General features: G+C 36.5%; 1 protein-coding gene across 9 annotated transcripts in view; it reads left to right on the forward strand.

Moving 5' to 3' along the window:
* Positions 1–17,265, forward strand: part of ASCC3 (activating signal cointegrator 1 complex subunit 3) — a 284,668-nt gene that overhangs the window by 133,586 nt on the left and 133,817 nt on the right. For 7 of the 9 annotated variants that reach the window (XM_082307043.1, XM_082307047.1, XM_082307049.1 and 4 more), the window contains one exon: positions 12,990–13,124. In XM_082307043.1, the coding sequence (XP_082163169.1) occupies positions 12,990–13,124 (135 nt within the window). Of the gene's footprint in view, positions 1–425; positions 3,363–4,890; positions 5,263–12,989; positions 13,125–17,265 lie in introns of those variants that run through there. The other 2 variants (XM_082307050.1, XM_082307051.1) reach the window with 2 other exon arrangements.

Genomic DNA, 17,265 nt, shown 5'->3' on the forward strand with positions numbered 1-17,265 from the left:
AACATTGATTCCATAACTGAGCATTTAATTTATAGTCCAACTAATATAATTTAAAATATAATAAAACAAGATTGTAAACAAGTAATTAAAAATTGCTTTAGATTAATAATTTAGATCTTCCTAATGTAAATTAAATCAGACAAACCAGTCAGCATACATTAGTGGAAAATGTCTATACCTGTTGTATGGGTATAAAGGAAGAGTCATGAATTTTCATATGGGCAAGTACTTTTTACTCAGAAGCATCTTCCCATTAGTGCTACTGCATGCACACTGACTGTTCTTCAGTGTAAAGGTTTGATACCATCAGAGTCTCCTATTTTAATGGTAGAGGCTTAATGTCAAACCTGTGGGTCCAGAACAGTTTTATCCACATCTTTGAATGGAAATGACGCCTAACCCCTCTATCTTTCATTTTTACATAGTGACAGAAGACACAATGTCATGTTTTACATGAGCATAACTGAGTGCCTCCCTGAAATGCCAGTGCTCAACTACATGCAACATATGGAACAAAAAGGAGAAATTAGGGGTCTGTGTCCAGTTGCTGAGCTAAGAGCGTACTGAGATCAGAGGTACAATGCAGTAGTTCACATGACTGAGTGCTGCAATGGGTGCCAACAGGCTCTTGAGCAAGGTCAGTCCAGGACAGCAAGAAACTTGCTTGTATGTGAGAGCACAGCAGGGATACCTGGAGCTCTGCCTAGGGATGGATGATGAGCCAGCTGAGAGCTTAGGAGGACAATTAGCCAGCAGACAGACGTAAGCAACATTGTTGTGGGAGTTTGCTACAGACTCACTGATGAGGAATAAAGTAGATGAGGCCTTCTTCAGACAACTAGAAGAAGCCTCATGTTCACTGTTCATGGTCTTCCTGGGGGACTTCACCACCCCAATATCTGCTGGAGGGACAATACAGCAGGGCAGAAGCAATCCAGGAATTTTCTGGAGTGCATTGATGACAACTTCCTAGCACAGATGATTGAGGAGCTGATGAGGGTTGATGCTGTGCTGGACCTTGAACTTACAAAAAAGGAAAGACAGGCTGGGGATGTGAATGCTGGGAGAAGCCTTGGCTGTAGTGACCATGCAATGGTGGAGTTCAGGATTCTGATGGAGGGAACAAGGCAAAAGGCTAGACCACAGCCCTGGGCTTCAGGAGAGCACCTTGGCCTCTTCAGGGATCTGCTTGGAAGAATCCTGTGGCAGGTGGTCCAGGAGAGCTGGTTCATTTTCAGGGATCACATCCGCCAAGCTCAAGAATGGTCCATCCTGATGTGCAGGAAATCAAGCAAAGGTGGCCTAAACTCCTGACAAAACTCAGACATGAAAAGGAAGCATACAGAAGGGTAAAACAGGGACAGGAGACCCAGGAGGAATATAAAGGCACTGTCCAAGCATGGAGAAGTACGATTAGGAAAGCCCTCTGGAGGTGAATCTGGCAAGGGCTATAAAGGGCAACAAGAAGGGCTTCCACAAGTACAGCAGCAGCAAGAAGACTAAGGAAATTGATGGCTCTTTGCTGAATGGGGCAGGAAACCTGGTGACAAAGGACATGCAGAAGATTGAGCTACTTAATGTCGTCTTTGCCTTGGACTTTGCTGGTAAGGTTTGCCTACAGGAATCCCAAGGTCCCTGAGACAAATGGGAAAGATCGGAGCAAAGACTTATCCTTATGCTTACCCTTACAAAACTCTGTGCAACCTGATTGGAGACACCCACACATGCTGAAGATGCTGGCTGATGTCATTGCAGAGCCACTTATGATAATCCTTGAAAGACCATGGTGGTCAGGGGAGGTTCCTGAGAACTGAAAGACAGCACATGTCATCCCTATCTTCAAGAAGAACAAGAAAATCATGTCTGTAACCTGACTAGCAGGAGCTCAGTTGAGGTTATAATGTTAAAATTCTTCTGGTTAAAGAAAAATTCCTTGATCACACCAGGCTAAAATGTCTTGTTAGATATAATCCTAAAAAGTCAATTTAATAACTAACAGTAGTAAGGCCATTTTTTGTAGTGGAATCTACCTTTCATGGGGGATTCTGCGCACCTTTTAAATCATCTCCTGCCACTTGGAAATCCGTGAGACAGTAAGGTTTCAGAATACCTATAAATTATATAGAAACAAGAAAAAGAGATGTTAAAAAATATATATGTATTATTGGAACTATTTGGGACTATTCCAAATGTATTTCTTTTACACCAAAGACAAAGATGTTACATACTTGTGACACCTACCAAAAAAATTTTTAAATGGTAATAGTTCCACAAGTTCTGTGTTTAAAAGTCTGTGGTTAAGTGGGAAGATCTTTTGCTAGAGGCAATACAGCAAAGATAGAGGAAAGGCAAGGAAAAAGGAAGGAAATAAAACCAGGAGCAACTAAGTTTATACTGAGAATTAGAATAGAGTTATAACAATATTGTAACAAGTCAGAGAAGACAGAGCAGGAGGTGCTTCAAGAAAACTGTAAGAGAAATGAAAATGGTAGTATTTCAGAATGTGTATGATAGTAGAGCCTTTTTTATGGATAGATTTAGAACACAAAAGGCTAAATGAAGAAAGGGCTGATAGGAAGAAAATTAAGAAAGTAGTTCCAATATAATGTCCTTACCATAGCTTTTTACATAGAATTTCATGAGCAGTAATAAAAATGAGATGGGACTGTATGATATAATATTCATTAGGGTGGGCACATCTTAAATAGAAAATACATTTCCACATCAAAAGAAATACAAAAAATTGAAATTGTAGGACAGATGTCTTTAAAAAGTAGTATTATTACAGATAGATAAATGAGCAAGTGCACATTACGATAGTAAAAATATCTGTAAACTAAATAGGAGTTATTACCCTTAAAAGTTAGTATACCTAAATAGAAATATAATTAGATAAATAGCTATGTTAAATAGATTTTTTTTTAAAATCGGATTCTGTAGAGGTTTTTCAAAAATCCTATTTTTTGTTTAAACAGGGATGATCAGAAGTAATTTGAGTGAATAATTAAATCAAAACTTAGCAGAGACAGCAATTAATGGTAATCTATGAAGAGTTCAAAATATATCACATTGCAGTGCTGATTAGCTGATGTGGCATTATAGATTTCTTTGTTGTTGTTATTAGTTAATATTTTCTGTTAAAATAATGTATGGTATTGTGTACTTTCGTTCTTCAACAGAGTTTGCTGGATGTTTCTCTTGAATGTACAGATGTTTCTTTGGCATTTTTGACCCCTCAAGCTTGAATGAAAATTCCTGTATTCTAATGCACGTTATTTCATTTTATATGATGGGTAAATGCAGGCTGCTTTTAACTTGTAAAGAATTTTCTATACAAAAGGAAGGATATATAAAATGTCTCATTAGAACTAATTTGTAGGCAGCTTAGTAATCCTTCAGTTTTCTATAGTGTAAAAGAAGATCTTAATACACATGCAGATTATATCAATATTTCTTTTAAATACAAGATCTACTAAAATGAATTAAAATAATTAGAAAATAAATTCAAATTCTCTTGTTGCCTTGGTAAGTGACACAGTCTGTTCAGGTTTTTCCATTCCCATGGTGTTGCTTAATATGTGAAAAGACTTTACTATGCAAAATACAAAAACTTGCTAAAATAAAAGCAAGATTTCTACATTAAGCTTTTTAAGCTTTAGTATAAGTCACCTTATAAAAATTCTTATTGCATATACTTTATTGCTGTTCTTTTAGTTACTGTTCTGGATAGTGATCTTCATAAGTTATTGTGATACTAGTGAGAGGAAGGGGAAGTCACATTTGTACACTGTCATGCTATCATTTAGATCTGGTAATCAAGACATTTTGATTTTGCAGTGAGTATTTTTTTATCGAGCTATTAGTGAGCCATGTGTGTTGTTTTCATGTATATTTTGCATGGAATATACTTTTCATTCTGTAAATGTTAGGCATTGGAATTTTGAACTGTATCTTGGCAGTTGGGGAGAAATCACAACACAAGAGAGAAACAATTTTATTATTCCTTAGAATGAGGCTAGACATTAGTGAGTTGTACTCGGTCTAGGAGATGTTTCTGTTTAATGAAGTGTAAAGGATGATGTTTTTGACATGAATAGGTTCAGTCAGCACACCTTGGGGAGAAGGGTTGAAACCTCTCTAGGAATTGAATTTTCTAAAATACTTGGAGGAGGTTTCATGCTGACCTTAAGAGAGACAATGGTTGGATAGATTGATGTGTTGATCCATATCCCTAAGTGTTCATTTTCAGTAGAAGTAATAGCCAGGTCTGGTGGGTTGACCCTGGCTGGGCGGCAGGTGCCCACCAAAGCAGCTCTATCACTCCCCTCCTCAGCTGGACAGGGGAGAGAAAATATAACAAAAGGCTTGTGAGTTGACATAAGGATAGGGAGAGATCATTCACCAATTACCATCACGGGCAAAACAGGCTCGACTTGGGGAAATTAGTTTAATTTTATTACCAATGAAATCAGAGTAGGATAATGAGAAATAAAAACTAAAACACCTTCCCCCCACCCCTCCCTTCTTCTCGGGCTTAACTTCACTCCCGAGTTCTCTACCTCCTCCCCGCCAGTGGTGCAGGGAGATGGGGAATGGGGGTTGCGGTCAGTTCATCACACATTGTCTCTACCGCTCCTTCCTCCTCAGGGGGAGGACTCCTCACACTCTCCCCCTGCTCCAGTGTGGGGTCCCTCCCACAGGAGACAGTCCTCCGTGAACTTCTCCATCGTGAGTCCTTCCCACGGGCTGCAGTTCTTCACGAACTGCTCCAGCATGGGTCCCTTCCATGGGGTGCAGTCCTTCAGGAACAAACTGCTCCAGTGTGGGCCCCCCGTGGGGTCACAAGTCCTGCCAGCAAACCTGCTCCAGCGTGGGCTCCTCTCTCCACAGGTCCTGTCAGGAGCCTGCTCCAGCACAGGCTTCCCATGGGGTCACAGCCTCCTTCAGGTGCATCCACCTGCTCTGGCATGGGGTCCTCCATGGGCTGCAGGTGGATATCTGCTCCACCATTAACCTCCATGGGCTGCAGGGGGACAGCCTGCCTCACCATGGTCTTCACCACAGGCTGCAGGGGAATCTCTGCTCTGGGGCCTGGAGCACCTCCTCCCCCTCCTTCTTCACTGACCTTGGTGTCTGCAGAGTTGTTCCTCTCATATTCTCACTCCTCTCTCTGGCTGCAGTTGCGTAGTCGTGGTTTTTTTTTCCCCTTCTTAAATGTAAGATTTATATTGTCACAGATACCACATAAAAGAACATGCTATAAGGATTTAGCTGGGTGAAGCCAGACAATGTCTTGAAGCTAAAATAAAGTATATATACTTGTCTCTAAACTACATAATTAATATCAACATTAAATTAATTAAATTCATTCTTTCATCTTAATTTCTTTGAAAGATGTGATGCAAAGTGGGTGGCAAAACCTAGGCCTTCTGCCCTTGAGGAGAGGTGTTAAGTAAAACAGAGATGCTGAGCTCAAGCATTCAAGTGACCAGCACTCTAATAACAAGATGGGAAGGTCAGTGTGCTTCCCCAAAAAAGTGAATGCACCATTTTGGAGTTATAGAGAATGTTGGTTTGAAAGACACATTTTCCAGTAGGAAAAGTTAGCGCAAGCATCTTTACTGTCCAAAGCAGAATAAAGGTGTTTCAAGGGATTTCAAGTACCTGATTGTAAGTTTTCATCAATGATTTTAGACACTTTTGTTACATGTATATGTGGTGTGTTTTTTCTTTGTCCTCTAAGTGAAATTATAAGTCATACTAGCGTCTAGTTACATGTCTCTAACAGAAAAGTACTAGTTCTCATAGGTATTTTGAATAATAGCACACTTTTCAGTGCTTTGGTGATGCACTAACATGTTTCAGGAAGATTACAACGTGGAATATGCAACATTTGGGGAATGCAAGCACTTGCTGTTGTGATTTTTAAACAAAGTCTTTGGTGAAAACGTTTGATTTGTTTCATACTTTAAGAAAATTGGGGGGAAGTAACCTAGCTAGAGACATTTGCTTTCTCCTTTCTTGTATATTTTTTATCATTTAAAAGCTTTGGTTTCAGGAGAGCAGCAGCAGCAGACACTTTCAGCACCAGGGCTATATACACCAGAGCTGGCTTTGAACTGCAGAGTACAGATCTAATTACACAGCTTGTAGCTGTGGAACTGCTTCTCTCTATTCTAAATTACTTTTCCTTACTTATTTGCATAATTTAATGCACAGAGATTTTGCCACTGAAATATAATATTCTGTGACACAGTTAGGACAGGCTAAATTAACCCTCTTAAGACTATATCGCTGTCTCAATGTATCTGGTAAATGCTTACCAACTTCATCAGGGGAAAAACATTCAGCAAGGTGTTATAGGTCAATTTTTAGCTAGGGCTGGTTCTTTACAAACATATTTGATGATGTACAGAGATTACAAGTAAACATTAACCTTAAGATTGGGCACCTCTAATCAGCTAATAAAGCAGTCTATTTTTTTTAATCAGACTTGGTGTCTGTCTAACTCTCACTGAGAAGTTCTTTTTATTGTCAGCAATTTGTGCAACCATTTTAAATTTAAAAATTTGGTCAGATGTTGATATGTGATCATGAAATACATAAAAGTCAATTAATTCAAGTGTGCATTATTAGTTTAAAAACAGTGGGAGGTAAATGTCATAAAGAAAACGTGCTACACTTGTGAAAATTAGGTATCTTTCTATAAGAACTGTAGAAAGGCTTATGGGTAGAGGACAGTGTCCTGGTTTCAGCTGGGATAGAGTTAATTTTCTTCCTAGTAGCTGGTATAGTGCTGTGTTTTGGATTTAAGATGAGAATAATGTTGATAACACACTGATGTTTTAGTTGTTGCCAAGTAGCATTTATACTAGTCAAGGGCTTGTCAGCATCCCATGTTCTGCCAGGTGCACAAGAAGCTGGGAGGGAGCACAGCCAGGGCAGCTCACCCACACTGGCCAAAGGGATATTCCATGCCATATGATGTCATGCCCAGTATATAAACTGGGGGGGAGTTGGCCAGGGGGCAGTGACTGCTGCTCGGAAATGGGCTGGGTGTTGGTCAGCAGGTGGTGAGCGGTTGCATCACTTCTTGTTCCTGGGTTTTGTTCCTCTGTTGTTGTTTTCCTTTTCACCACAATTTTTGTATTATTATTATTGTTGTTGTTGTTGTTGTTGTTGTTATATTTTATTTCAATTATTAAACTGTTCTTATCTCAACCCACAAGTTTTCTTACTTTTGCCCTTCCAATTCTCTCCCCCATCCCAGCGGGGCAGGCGGGAGGGTAAGCGAGTGGCTGTGTGGTGCTTAGTTGCCAGCTGGGGTTAAACCACAACAGACAGTTATACAATGCTCGTTTCTTAGTTATTGTTTGTATAATAAGGTCTTACGTCTTTCTGAATGAATGATTGCTATGATGTCAGACATTGTCATACAATGATTCTGGAAGAAGAAGAAGGTGTTAAGAGAGTATGAAATGTGTTCTTTGACCAGTGAATATTCTGAGAGTTTTTAGGCATTAGACCTTTATTTCTTTCAGTTCATTTAGTGCAAGAATTTAATATGTTGAAGAAGTAGTTCTGTGTCAGGACACGTCTTCGTTCCAGAAGATTAAAATCATGTGATGGATACGATAGAGAATAATACAAAAAGAAGAGATGATCTATTATGTAGGACAAGGAAACATTTCACTGAATATTTAGATTTTGTCCCTGCATCTGACAGTTTATGTCTGATGTTACAGAAGCTGAAGCTGCTGAAATAAAAATCTTTAGAACTATGTACTAATCAGGGCTTCTAAATTTTGAGAATTGTGACGTAGGAAGCATTGATCTGATGATTAAGATTATTGGGTGCTCATGGCCTCAGTGGAGATAAGAGCTCTGCTTTGAGTTTATCAAGTCATATATAGTAAGCAGTACGATCTCACATCTTAAGTTGCACACTCAGATTATGAATACGCTTAACCTTAGTTTCACTTGCAAAATGGGAATATGAGGAAACAATGTTGTGTACATTTTTTCTTGATGTTATGTAATCCTGACTTCTTGTAATGATTAACCTCACAGCAAATCCCATTGTGGAATTTTTAATTCTTGAGAGCAGGGTTTCATCAGAGTATGCTAAATAAAGTAAAAACTAGATCTTGATTCATTATTTGAGTGTTGTCTGTTTCACATACAAAATGTGGCAGGTAATGTTTTGATGTAAGAAGGAAGATTAAATAGAGACTGTGTTTGTTAAAGACTGGCTTCCCAGTTTATCACCATCCTACTTTCTACATATTTTGCATGGTAGCCCAGCCAGCTCTTCAAGTCAAGGTTGGCAGTTACAGGGTTTTTTTTTTTATTTCTCCTGCCTAGCTACTATTCCTAATTATGCACTTGAAACATATTCCAGTCCTCTGACAGGCTGCTTGTTTTTCAATTCTTGTGGAAAACCCAGCATGGAATTGCACTTGTCCTGTTTAGTTTCAGCTGCATGTAGGCAGAAGCTTTAGAAATCATAACTGAAGTTTTATCAAGTCTGTACCAAGCCTCTGCTAACTGAAAGGAAAAACATGTGCTCTTTAATTAACCCCTCAGTTCACTGGGTAAATGGACTAAAAAAGAATGTCGATGCTCTTCATGGCTACAGTTTATTTTTATATATAGTACTGGACATCAGAAAGACGTTTTCAATATTATTAATTTATTGAAATTTATTGAGTATAACGGTTAAAATAAAAGATAAACGGACCTTGTAGCATAAAGTGCAATGTGATCCCAATCCATCTGTCTTCCAGTTCTTGAAGCATCTAAACTGAGTGCCTCCTAGTATCAAAGTTGTAAAGCTCCCAGGATTGTTTCTGAACATACACTACGGTAGGCAGTGATGAGAAAGGAAAATTCTAGTTGTTTTTAGGTAAAAGGCTCCAACTCTTTTCCAGCACTGTTGACATTCTCAGCAGCTTTAACTATGAGCATTGCACAGTAGTTTTTTTTTTTTTTTTTTTTTTTCCTCCCCTCTTCTCCAATTCCCTGGCCAGTACCCTGGGCTGTATAATTTTATATCTGCCAAGAATTCCATTTTTCTAGGAAATTTCAATTTAATTTATTTTTTTGGCTGATTTCTTAAGGCATTTTGGTCTTTTCTAGTACCCTTCATAGCTGTGCTTTTAATATCTGCATTTCTTGAGCTCATATGTATCTTATCTAGCATCTCAAGTAGATGACTGCAGGTATGCCCAATTCTGTACAACTGTTACATTGGTAAATCTTCCATAGTGCTACATAACATTTTTTGTCATCTTTTAGATTAATACTCAAGTCTGGCACCGTTTCAAATAAAATCAAGGTGCTAGACTTTGAGAAAGGATTCAGATTCTTTTCTACTGCGACAAACTGATTATTGAGTGATGTGTTATAATTTAAATTGAAAGGAAAGTATTGCAAAAGTAATGCTATGTAGTCATTTTAGAAATGTTCGGTGGCCAAGACTCAGTTATACAATATACTTACATTTATTTGTTTGTATAATATCCTATAGCAAAGTGTCAGCTATTAGATTTTATTTTCCTACAGAGGTTCATATGAAGTTGAATTTCTAATATTTCTGTATGACTAGTAAAAATTAGATATGAATGTTACAGCTTCATTTCCCAGTGTACTACTTTTAGCACAGTTTTATCTGCTTTCAAGGTGAGGTAGAATTAAGGGCACAGAAGAAACCTGAAAAACAAATTTTCTTATAAGTCTTCAAAATAATATTTCCTTATCTTTCTGGTGTTGCTTATCATTGTCTTAGCAGGACCAGGACATCATAGTGACAGTTTACTTCAGTGTCAGTTCCTAAAGGCTCTGCCTGATTATGACTGGAACTAAGAGGAATTTTCATCACACTTACAGTTTCCAGAGTGGGCTCTATACAAGCATTGCAGTTACTGTTCATTTATATAATAGTTGAAAGGAAGATTCTTCAATTAAGGGCCTATTTCTACTATCATCTTTCCTGTGACTGGTAGTCTGTGCTCTACTTTGTGTGACTGTAGTGACTTATGGTTCTACCTATTCTCATTTCCCAGTATAGCTTTTTTTTTTAAATAGGTGTAGGCCACCAAAGTGTTACACCTAATTTTATTTTTTTTACTGTAGCTTGTTTAGGTTGAAGTTACCTCCTAATATGACTCTTTCTCTGTATCTTGGTTAAACAAGCTGTAAAGAATTATACTCTGGTTAATTAAGAGGTTTATTGGATATAGATACACACTTGTGTGCAGATTTGCTTGCTATTTTCTTTGACTGTTTTAATTAGTTCCTTTCAAACCTTAAAAGCATTCCTACTTGCAGCTGCTTTTTAGGTTTGTCCTTCTAGCCATATAACTCCCACCCACTCCAAAAATTCCAGTCAGACCACACTTTATTTGTCTTTGATTAGGAATTTTAAAAAGGTCAAGAGAACCAGTAAGATATTTGTCAATATTATGGCAAAACATGCAAAAATATATTAGTCTAGTATGTTTGAACTTAATTAATATTAATGCTGTGTAAACACCATTCTCAAAGTTGCCATTTTAGATTTAAGATATAGGTGGCAATTTCAAAATTAATGTAAGACTGAAATCAAATAGAATCTAAAAGATTAAAATACAGTGTAAAACCCATCAACAAACCTATTTTGTGGTTAAATCATGAAACCCCTTAGTGCATATGTGACTTTTATTTCTTTTTTTTTTCTTTCTTTTTTTAAGGAATCAACATCTCAAATGTTTTTATACTTCCTAATTCAGGAGTTTCAAAATTACCTGGATAAAAATTCCTATTTCACCTTAATGCCTGATACTGTATTTCGTCAGTTTCTCAACTTTCAGAATTTAGCTATTTTCACAAGATTAATTTTTAATCTGTTCAGCAAAGAATCAAATTTTAATATGACTCCATTTAAAAAGGAAAAAAACTAGTAAACTATAAAATCAAGTTGATTTTAAAAGTGAAGATTTTTTTCAGTCAAACCTGGTGATAGTTTATAAGTGAGAATTCACTGAAGAAGACAGTGTATCTGTTAATAACAGGAAACTGCTGTTTTGAATAGTTATGTATTTTTATTCAGGCTTTCTATAGAAAAAAAAAAATACAAAGAGGTAAGTAGACAAATAATCCTTAAGCAATTAATGAAGACAGAAGGGACATACACTGTACTTTGTTATGTTGTGGGCCTCTTACTTTTTGAAGAAATTTTAAAAATATTTTGGCAATATGTTGTTTTTAAGTTAGAGAAAATGGGTTTGTTGCTGTGACATGTATCTGAGAATATTTCTACTCAGATGAAAGCTAATAATTGTAGGAGTCACAGTGTTACTAAATTGATGATGGAAAGATGTATCAAATAAGCTAAAACAGGTAATGAGTAATTGCTTCCAGTAAGCAAATAGTTATGCACACATTGTTTCTCTTTTTATGTCTTCTCTGTATTGTTACATGAATTAATTTGCTTGGTTTTTAATTATAAATTTATAATTTATATAAATTCACAACAATCATGTCTACTTTTGTATAAAATTATATATGCATTATACATTTACAATTAAATTATTAATTTCTAAATTAAGAACAGAGGCAATAACTTGTTTAATTACACCTTAAATACTGCTACTTTGTTAATAGTGTTTCATTTAAAGTAATTCAGTTATACACTGCAAGTTGATACAAGGATGATGCTGCCAAAAGGCCAAAATTAAACCCACAATTCTCTGGAATTCGACATACCAGTCTTAAAATTCAACTGAAACTGCTTTAAAACAGAACTATAACTCCGTGGTTACATTTTTAATTAAAATTAGATCAACTTGCAAAACAGTATTTGCCATTTACTCAAGAGTCAGGCACTCAAACTTTTCCATATGTGAGTTTTAAGAGCACAGAAGTTGTCATACTTCAAACTGAAGAGTTGTCTGACCAAGTACGCGGGGTCAATTTAAGCAAACCCTGGACAGTACAAAGTGCTTAGGTGGACAATATAGAGTGCTTTCCATAGTGTGCCTTTTCCAGCAGTATGTGGTTAACAGACATTCAGAACTGTTATTACACTGGAATTAAGTGCTATTTAATCACTTTTCTCTTTCTACACCAATTGTGGGGCTTACTGCCATGATTCATCGTAAATGTGCCTTGCAGTGAATCTTAATTTAATATCAGTTTAAATTGCTTCATATGCATATCTAAAGGGATAAGTAGTAACATCTCATTACTGTCTCTTGGTTCAGATACCATATGTGATGCTAATAAGCATAATCAAGTGACAGTGGGGTTGGGTGGATGATACCCAACTGTATTTCCGAAGCCTACTGCAGACATGGGTACAAATAATTTTTGATTGCCACTCAACTCTTAGTTGATATTTTCAGGGAAATGTCCACAGTGTTTCTAAGGTATCTTCCTGAGTGATAGTATGTGGTTTAAAACACATAATGATATCTGTTAGTTTAAAATTTGTATCCCCATACATGTTTTGGATTTGTTGGTGCTTAATTTCGTTCTTCTCTTTGATTGTCCAGTGGTTTGGGGCAGCAATATCCTCCTGAGGTTCTTTATAGCCAGTTTTCGTTTCAGCTGTCTCACATAGTCAAGTCATACCATCAGGAAACTTATCACCTCACTATTTGCTTTCCAGATCATTTAGGATGTGTCAGATAACACAAATCTTTACATCAATGGTAATTTCCCTACTTTGTGAAAATGAACTATTTATTGCAAAATTTTTCCCTATCTTTTAAAGACTAAAGAATTAAAAAAGGGAACCTTCTCAAAAGCCCTTTGAAAATATTAAATACAATATAGGCAGATCACCCTTTAATTTCCTCAAAGCAACATTAGTTTTCATCAGTATGTCATGTATTAACTGGTATTTTTTTCATTCTCATAGGGAATATTCTGTAATTAAAGTGTTTTCATTATTTGATGACTTTTGACTTCTGTTATTTCTCATCAGCCCTGTTTCTTTCTATCTTAAGGTGATGGTGTTTGTTCATGCTAGAAATGCCACAGTACGAACTGCTATGGGTCTTCGAGAAAAAGCAAAAAACAATGGTCATATTTGTCACTTTTTGTCACCCCAGGGATCGGATTATGGACAAGCTGAAAAACAGGTAAGTGAATAATTTACGTTGGTAGTCTTTACAACCCTAGAATTGATGTTTTTACGAGACAGTCCAAGATGGGACTAGATGAAGCATTTTTGAGCTTCTGGAAAGATATATTTTGCTCTGAAGGGAAGTGTAGAATTGCTGAATTGAATACAGGAAAGGAAAGAGTAATGGTGAAGGAAGAGAAAGTGCTGTTACTTTTAGTTTTTTAAACAAAAGCTAGGTAATAGGTTGTGTTTTATGCAACTTGTACTTAGAGGTCAATATGGATAAAGTCTAACAGGGCATGCTTTATCGGGTGGAGTTCACTTTTGAAAGAAAGATATTAAATCCTTTTAATCAAAGAGTCCCATGATGTGCTTTCTCTGTATCTTTAACATTTCTTGGGAAGAGTTAAAGAACTGGGTGGCATAGATAGACCCCAAAACTGCCTTCCCAGAAGCAAAGCTATTTGGTACGTGCTTGGAACTGTCCAGTGCTGCACTGGATCTAAGTGAATGCCTGGTATGTGAGATAGATGAGGATTCATAATTTATATTTATCGTTAAATTAGTAAAGTTATTAGCTTAAAGTTCATTTATATATCTGAAATTGTTTGATTTCTCAAGTCCGTTGTAGCATCAGAGAGGGGGTTATTTATCAAAAAGAGCTGGACAAGTTAAAGGAGGATGATTCGATGATCATTGATCATAGCAATCTTCATGTAATCTGTGGCTTAGGAAGTCGCTAAACAACCAATTGCCACAATTTGGGAGAGTATGTATCTATCTCCTGCTCTTTGCACTCTTTCCCTAAGCATCTGCTGCTGTCCACTCTTTAAGACAGAAAACTGTCTTAAAGTCTTAATCTGGCTTAACCTGTAAATTTACCACTTTTCCAAAACCATCTGACTTTTGTCATGAATCATCTAATGGTGGGCAATCAGAAAGTAATCTGTTTGAGAGTCAAAAGTGGGAGAGCCATTTGAATCTCACAAGGGTTTAGCCCCCTTAATCTGATCTTGTTTAAAAATATGTATATGGATTATAAATTATTAGTATTTTGAGCAGTGGCCAAGTACTTGCCAACTGAAACTGTGTACATTTTTATGCATTCTAACAGTTCTGTCTTTGTATGAATTGTGTTAGTTGACCTTCCAAATTTTGTTCTAATATATAACAGAAGTAACTTGGTCTACAACAACTTTTCATCTATTCAAGCAATATGCCAGTATTTCTGCTGAGAGAATATTTCCAAAACAATTCTTAATTCAGTGTCATATGTGACATCTACAGTTGGTGATATTAATTGAGGTCTAAAGATAAGAGTTATCAGTGTCTTGTTAATATTCCTTGAAAAATAATGTTCTTTCTCTCTCCGCAACTAAACAGCAGAACATAGAGGAGATACTTATTGTAGAAAGTTTAACATATGTATAAGATACCTTCTCTCACTGGCAAGTGTACTGATGAACTCTTAAATATTTTGGGCCCCTGTGAACTAGGAATTTTGTGAGGGTTTTAGATTGTGTGTCTGTCTTCAGATGTAATAAATATGTTACCTTATTTTATACCTCTGAAGAGAATGTGAAGCGACTCATTCAGACTTACTAATTATGAATGGAGCATAGATGTTACAGTTGGTAAATTCAAATTTCTAAAATGTAGAGAAAATTCTATTTTAGAGAAGATTTTTTTTAAATCAGGATCAAGTATGTTCTTTCTGTCGATATGCTTCTGAGAGCTATAATAAGTATTTTAAAAACTATGTTAAGTTATAAATTGATGTCCTTATATTTCATAAAATATCATATTATAAAGCACCTCTTTTTCTAGTGGATGTTTAGTATCTGCTGCATTATAAAAATAACATCAAACCTGAACCTGGAGATCCCATGATTCTACTGTAACACTGGTTGCTAATGCTGAACTTCTTCTCATTAGATTTCTTAGAACAAAATCTGAAACTCTTAGTTTATTAAAAATAATATTAGATTTTTAATGCTGATACAGAAAAAAATATTTTAAGCTATTGAAAGTACCAGTGCTTATTTAGACAATCAAAATCATTGCTACTTAGGAAAAATGATGTGCTTATTTCAGCAGTGCATATTATGTGAGGCACCTATAAAAGAAGTATTTGTCCAACTCACTCTGTATTTCGGTGAAAACTACTGCTGTATGTTTAGTTCTTCATTCTGGCATTAAATGAATTGGAAAGCATATTGTTATGTTCATGGGAACCACAAGATTGTCACAGAGAAAAGTTCTAAACCTGTTTGGAATACAGGGTATTGCTACCTGTGCTTGGATAGAGATTTACGGTAGCATTTATAGTACAAATTAAGAGAGTGGTAGATAAGATGGCCTATAGGTTGGTTGGCTGCATATCTGAAATAACTTTTTTTTCTAAGGGTATTCATGCGTCACACCGAAATCTAGGGGATACTCAGTAAAACAGCAAATTTCCTTGCTCTTTCTTCTGTCCCCTACATCCCCACCCCAGCACACATACATTTGTTATGAATCCCAGCATCTGTTCTAAATCAAATTTTGAATTGTTTGAGGATTGTAGTTCCAAATGTTGATCTGTGTGAAAGGCTGTAGAAAAGCTGACTTTGCTTTAGAAGATACTTACAGAAGTTTTCTAACTTCTGTAATAAAGCGAACTGGCCTTCATTGTAACTAAAAACAAATGAATTGTCTTATATTTCATGGGAATCTTTGATCCTTTTGACTACTTTCTGCATTATTACAATAGCAAAAATGCTTCTTTTGCCCAGAAGGTTTAGAGACTTGTATGTTATAAAACGTAATTGAAGAAGCGTGAGTGGTATTGTGAAGAACCATTTCACATACTATAATACAGCCAGCGACTATAGTTCTCATACCTCAGAATCTTAAGAAGGTAAACTAATAAATAATAATTAAAATATTTGAAAGATTCCCAGTAAAATTCTGCTAAATTAAGTGGTTATTTTGATGCTCAATAAATTTCACTGGGAATTCCCTGAAACATTTAAAAACTGTCACCAGAAGAAGTATAATCATTGTATGAAAGATATGATTATTCTCCATTGGAAATGCCTGAATTTCTATTTTTTTTTTCATGTAATGAATAGACATTGACAAGAAGTCTTTAAACATAGAATAATAGGAAGCATGTAGCAGTGTTGGCTGCTTCTTAAGCTGTCAGTGTCTTTTATATTAAGTAATATCAGATTTGTGATACTAGTAAGGAGAGATTCTCTTTTAATTTATTTTTAATTATGAAAAGCACATTTGAAATCAGGGTATTTTTTTAATAAACTCATTGTCTGTTCCTTAAAGTAGTTGTCTTATCATCTTTAGAATATATGCTACTTGCCAAAATAACACATTAAATCAGCTATCTGTTCCCAGTAACCCCTTTCCATGAGGGAGTGAACTGTTGGTTGCCAGAATTTGCCCCGCTGGGGTATCCTGGTTTTGGCTAGCCTCTTTCCTGGATGCTCTTCAGCTTGAGCAGGAAATCTTAGAGTCATAGTACTGTAAAAGGCATTTTAGAAGATGTACTAATCTACACTACATCAAAAGGAAGAATCAACTGTGTTTATACCATTTCTGACTGCTTCAGAAAGTAATGTGTAATATGAATGTGTTTTGATGTGATCTAATACTTACTACTTGTGGATATAGCAGGCAGGTTACATCTCTGAGGCAATGCATCTTATGTACCGTATTGGAAAGGACAGACAGGGAAGAAGGAGAGAGGGAGTTGCACTCTCTGTTAGTTAGATCTTTGGCTGTGCAGAGTTCCACAGTGAAACTTGACGTGTGCACCTCCTGTCTGGTTCAAGATCAGAGCAGGAAGGAACAGATGGGGAGGTTATGGTTGATGTCTGTTATGGACCACCTGTCTATGGGGATGCAGTGGATGTGACTTACTAGGAGCTACTGGCAGAAGCCTCCTGCTGGCAGGCCTTTGTTTTCATGGGAGATTTCAACCATCTAGGAGGTTCCTGGAGTGTGTGGAAGATAACTTCCTGACACAGCTGGTCAGTGAGCCAACTAGGGAAGGCGCCCTGCTGGACCTGTTGTTTGTGAGCAGAAAAGGATTTGTGAGTGATGTGATGGTTGGAGGCCATCTTGGAATAGTGATCACAAAATAGTAGTTTTCTATTCTC

Source organism: Platalea leucorodia, assembly GCF_965183815.1.
Source record: "Platalea leucorodia genome assembly, chromosome: 3".
Lineage (NCBI taxonomy): Eukaryota > Metazoa > Chordata > Aves > Pelecaniformes > Threskiornithidae > Platalea > Platalea leucorodia.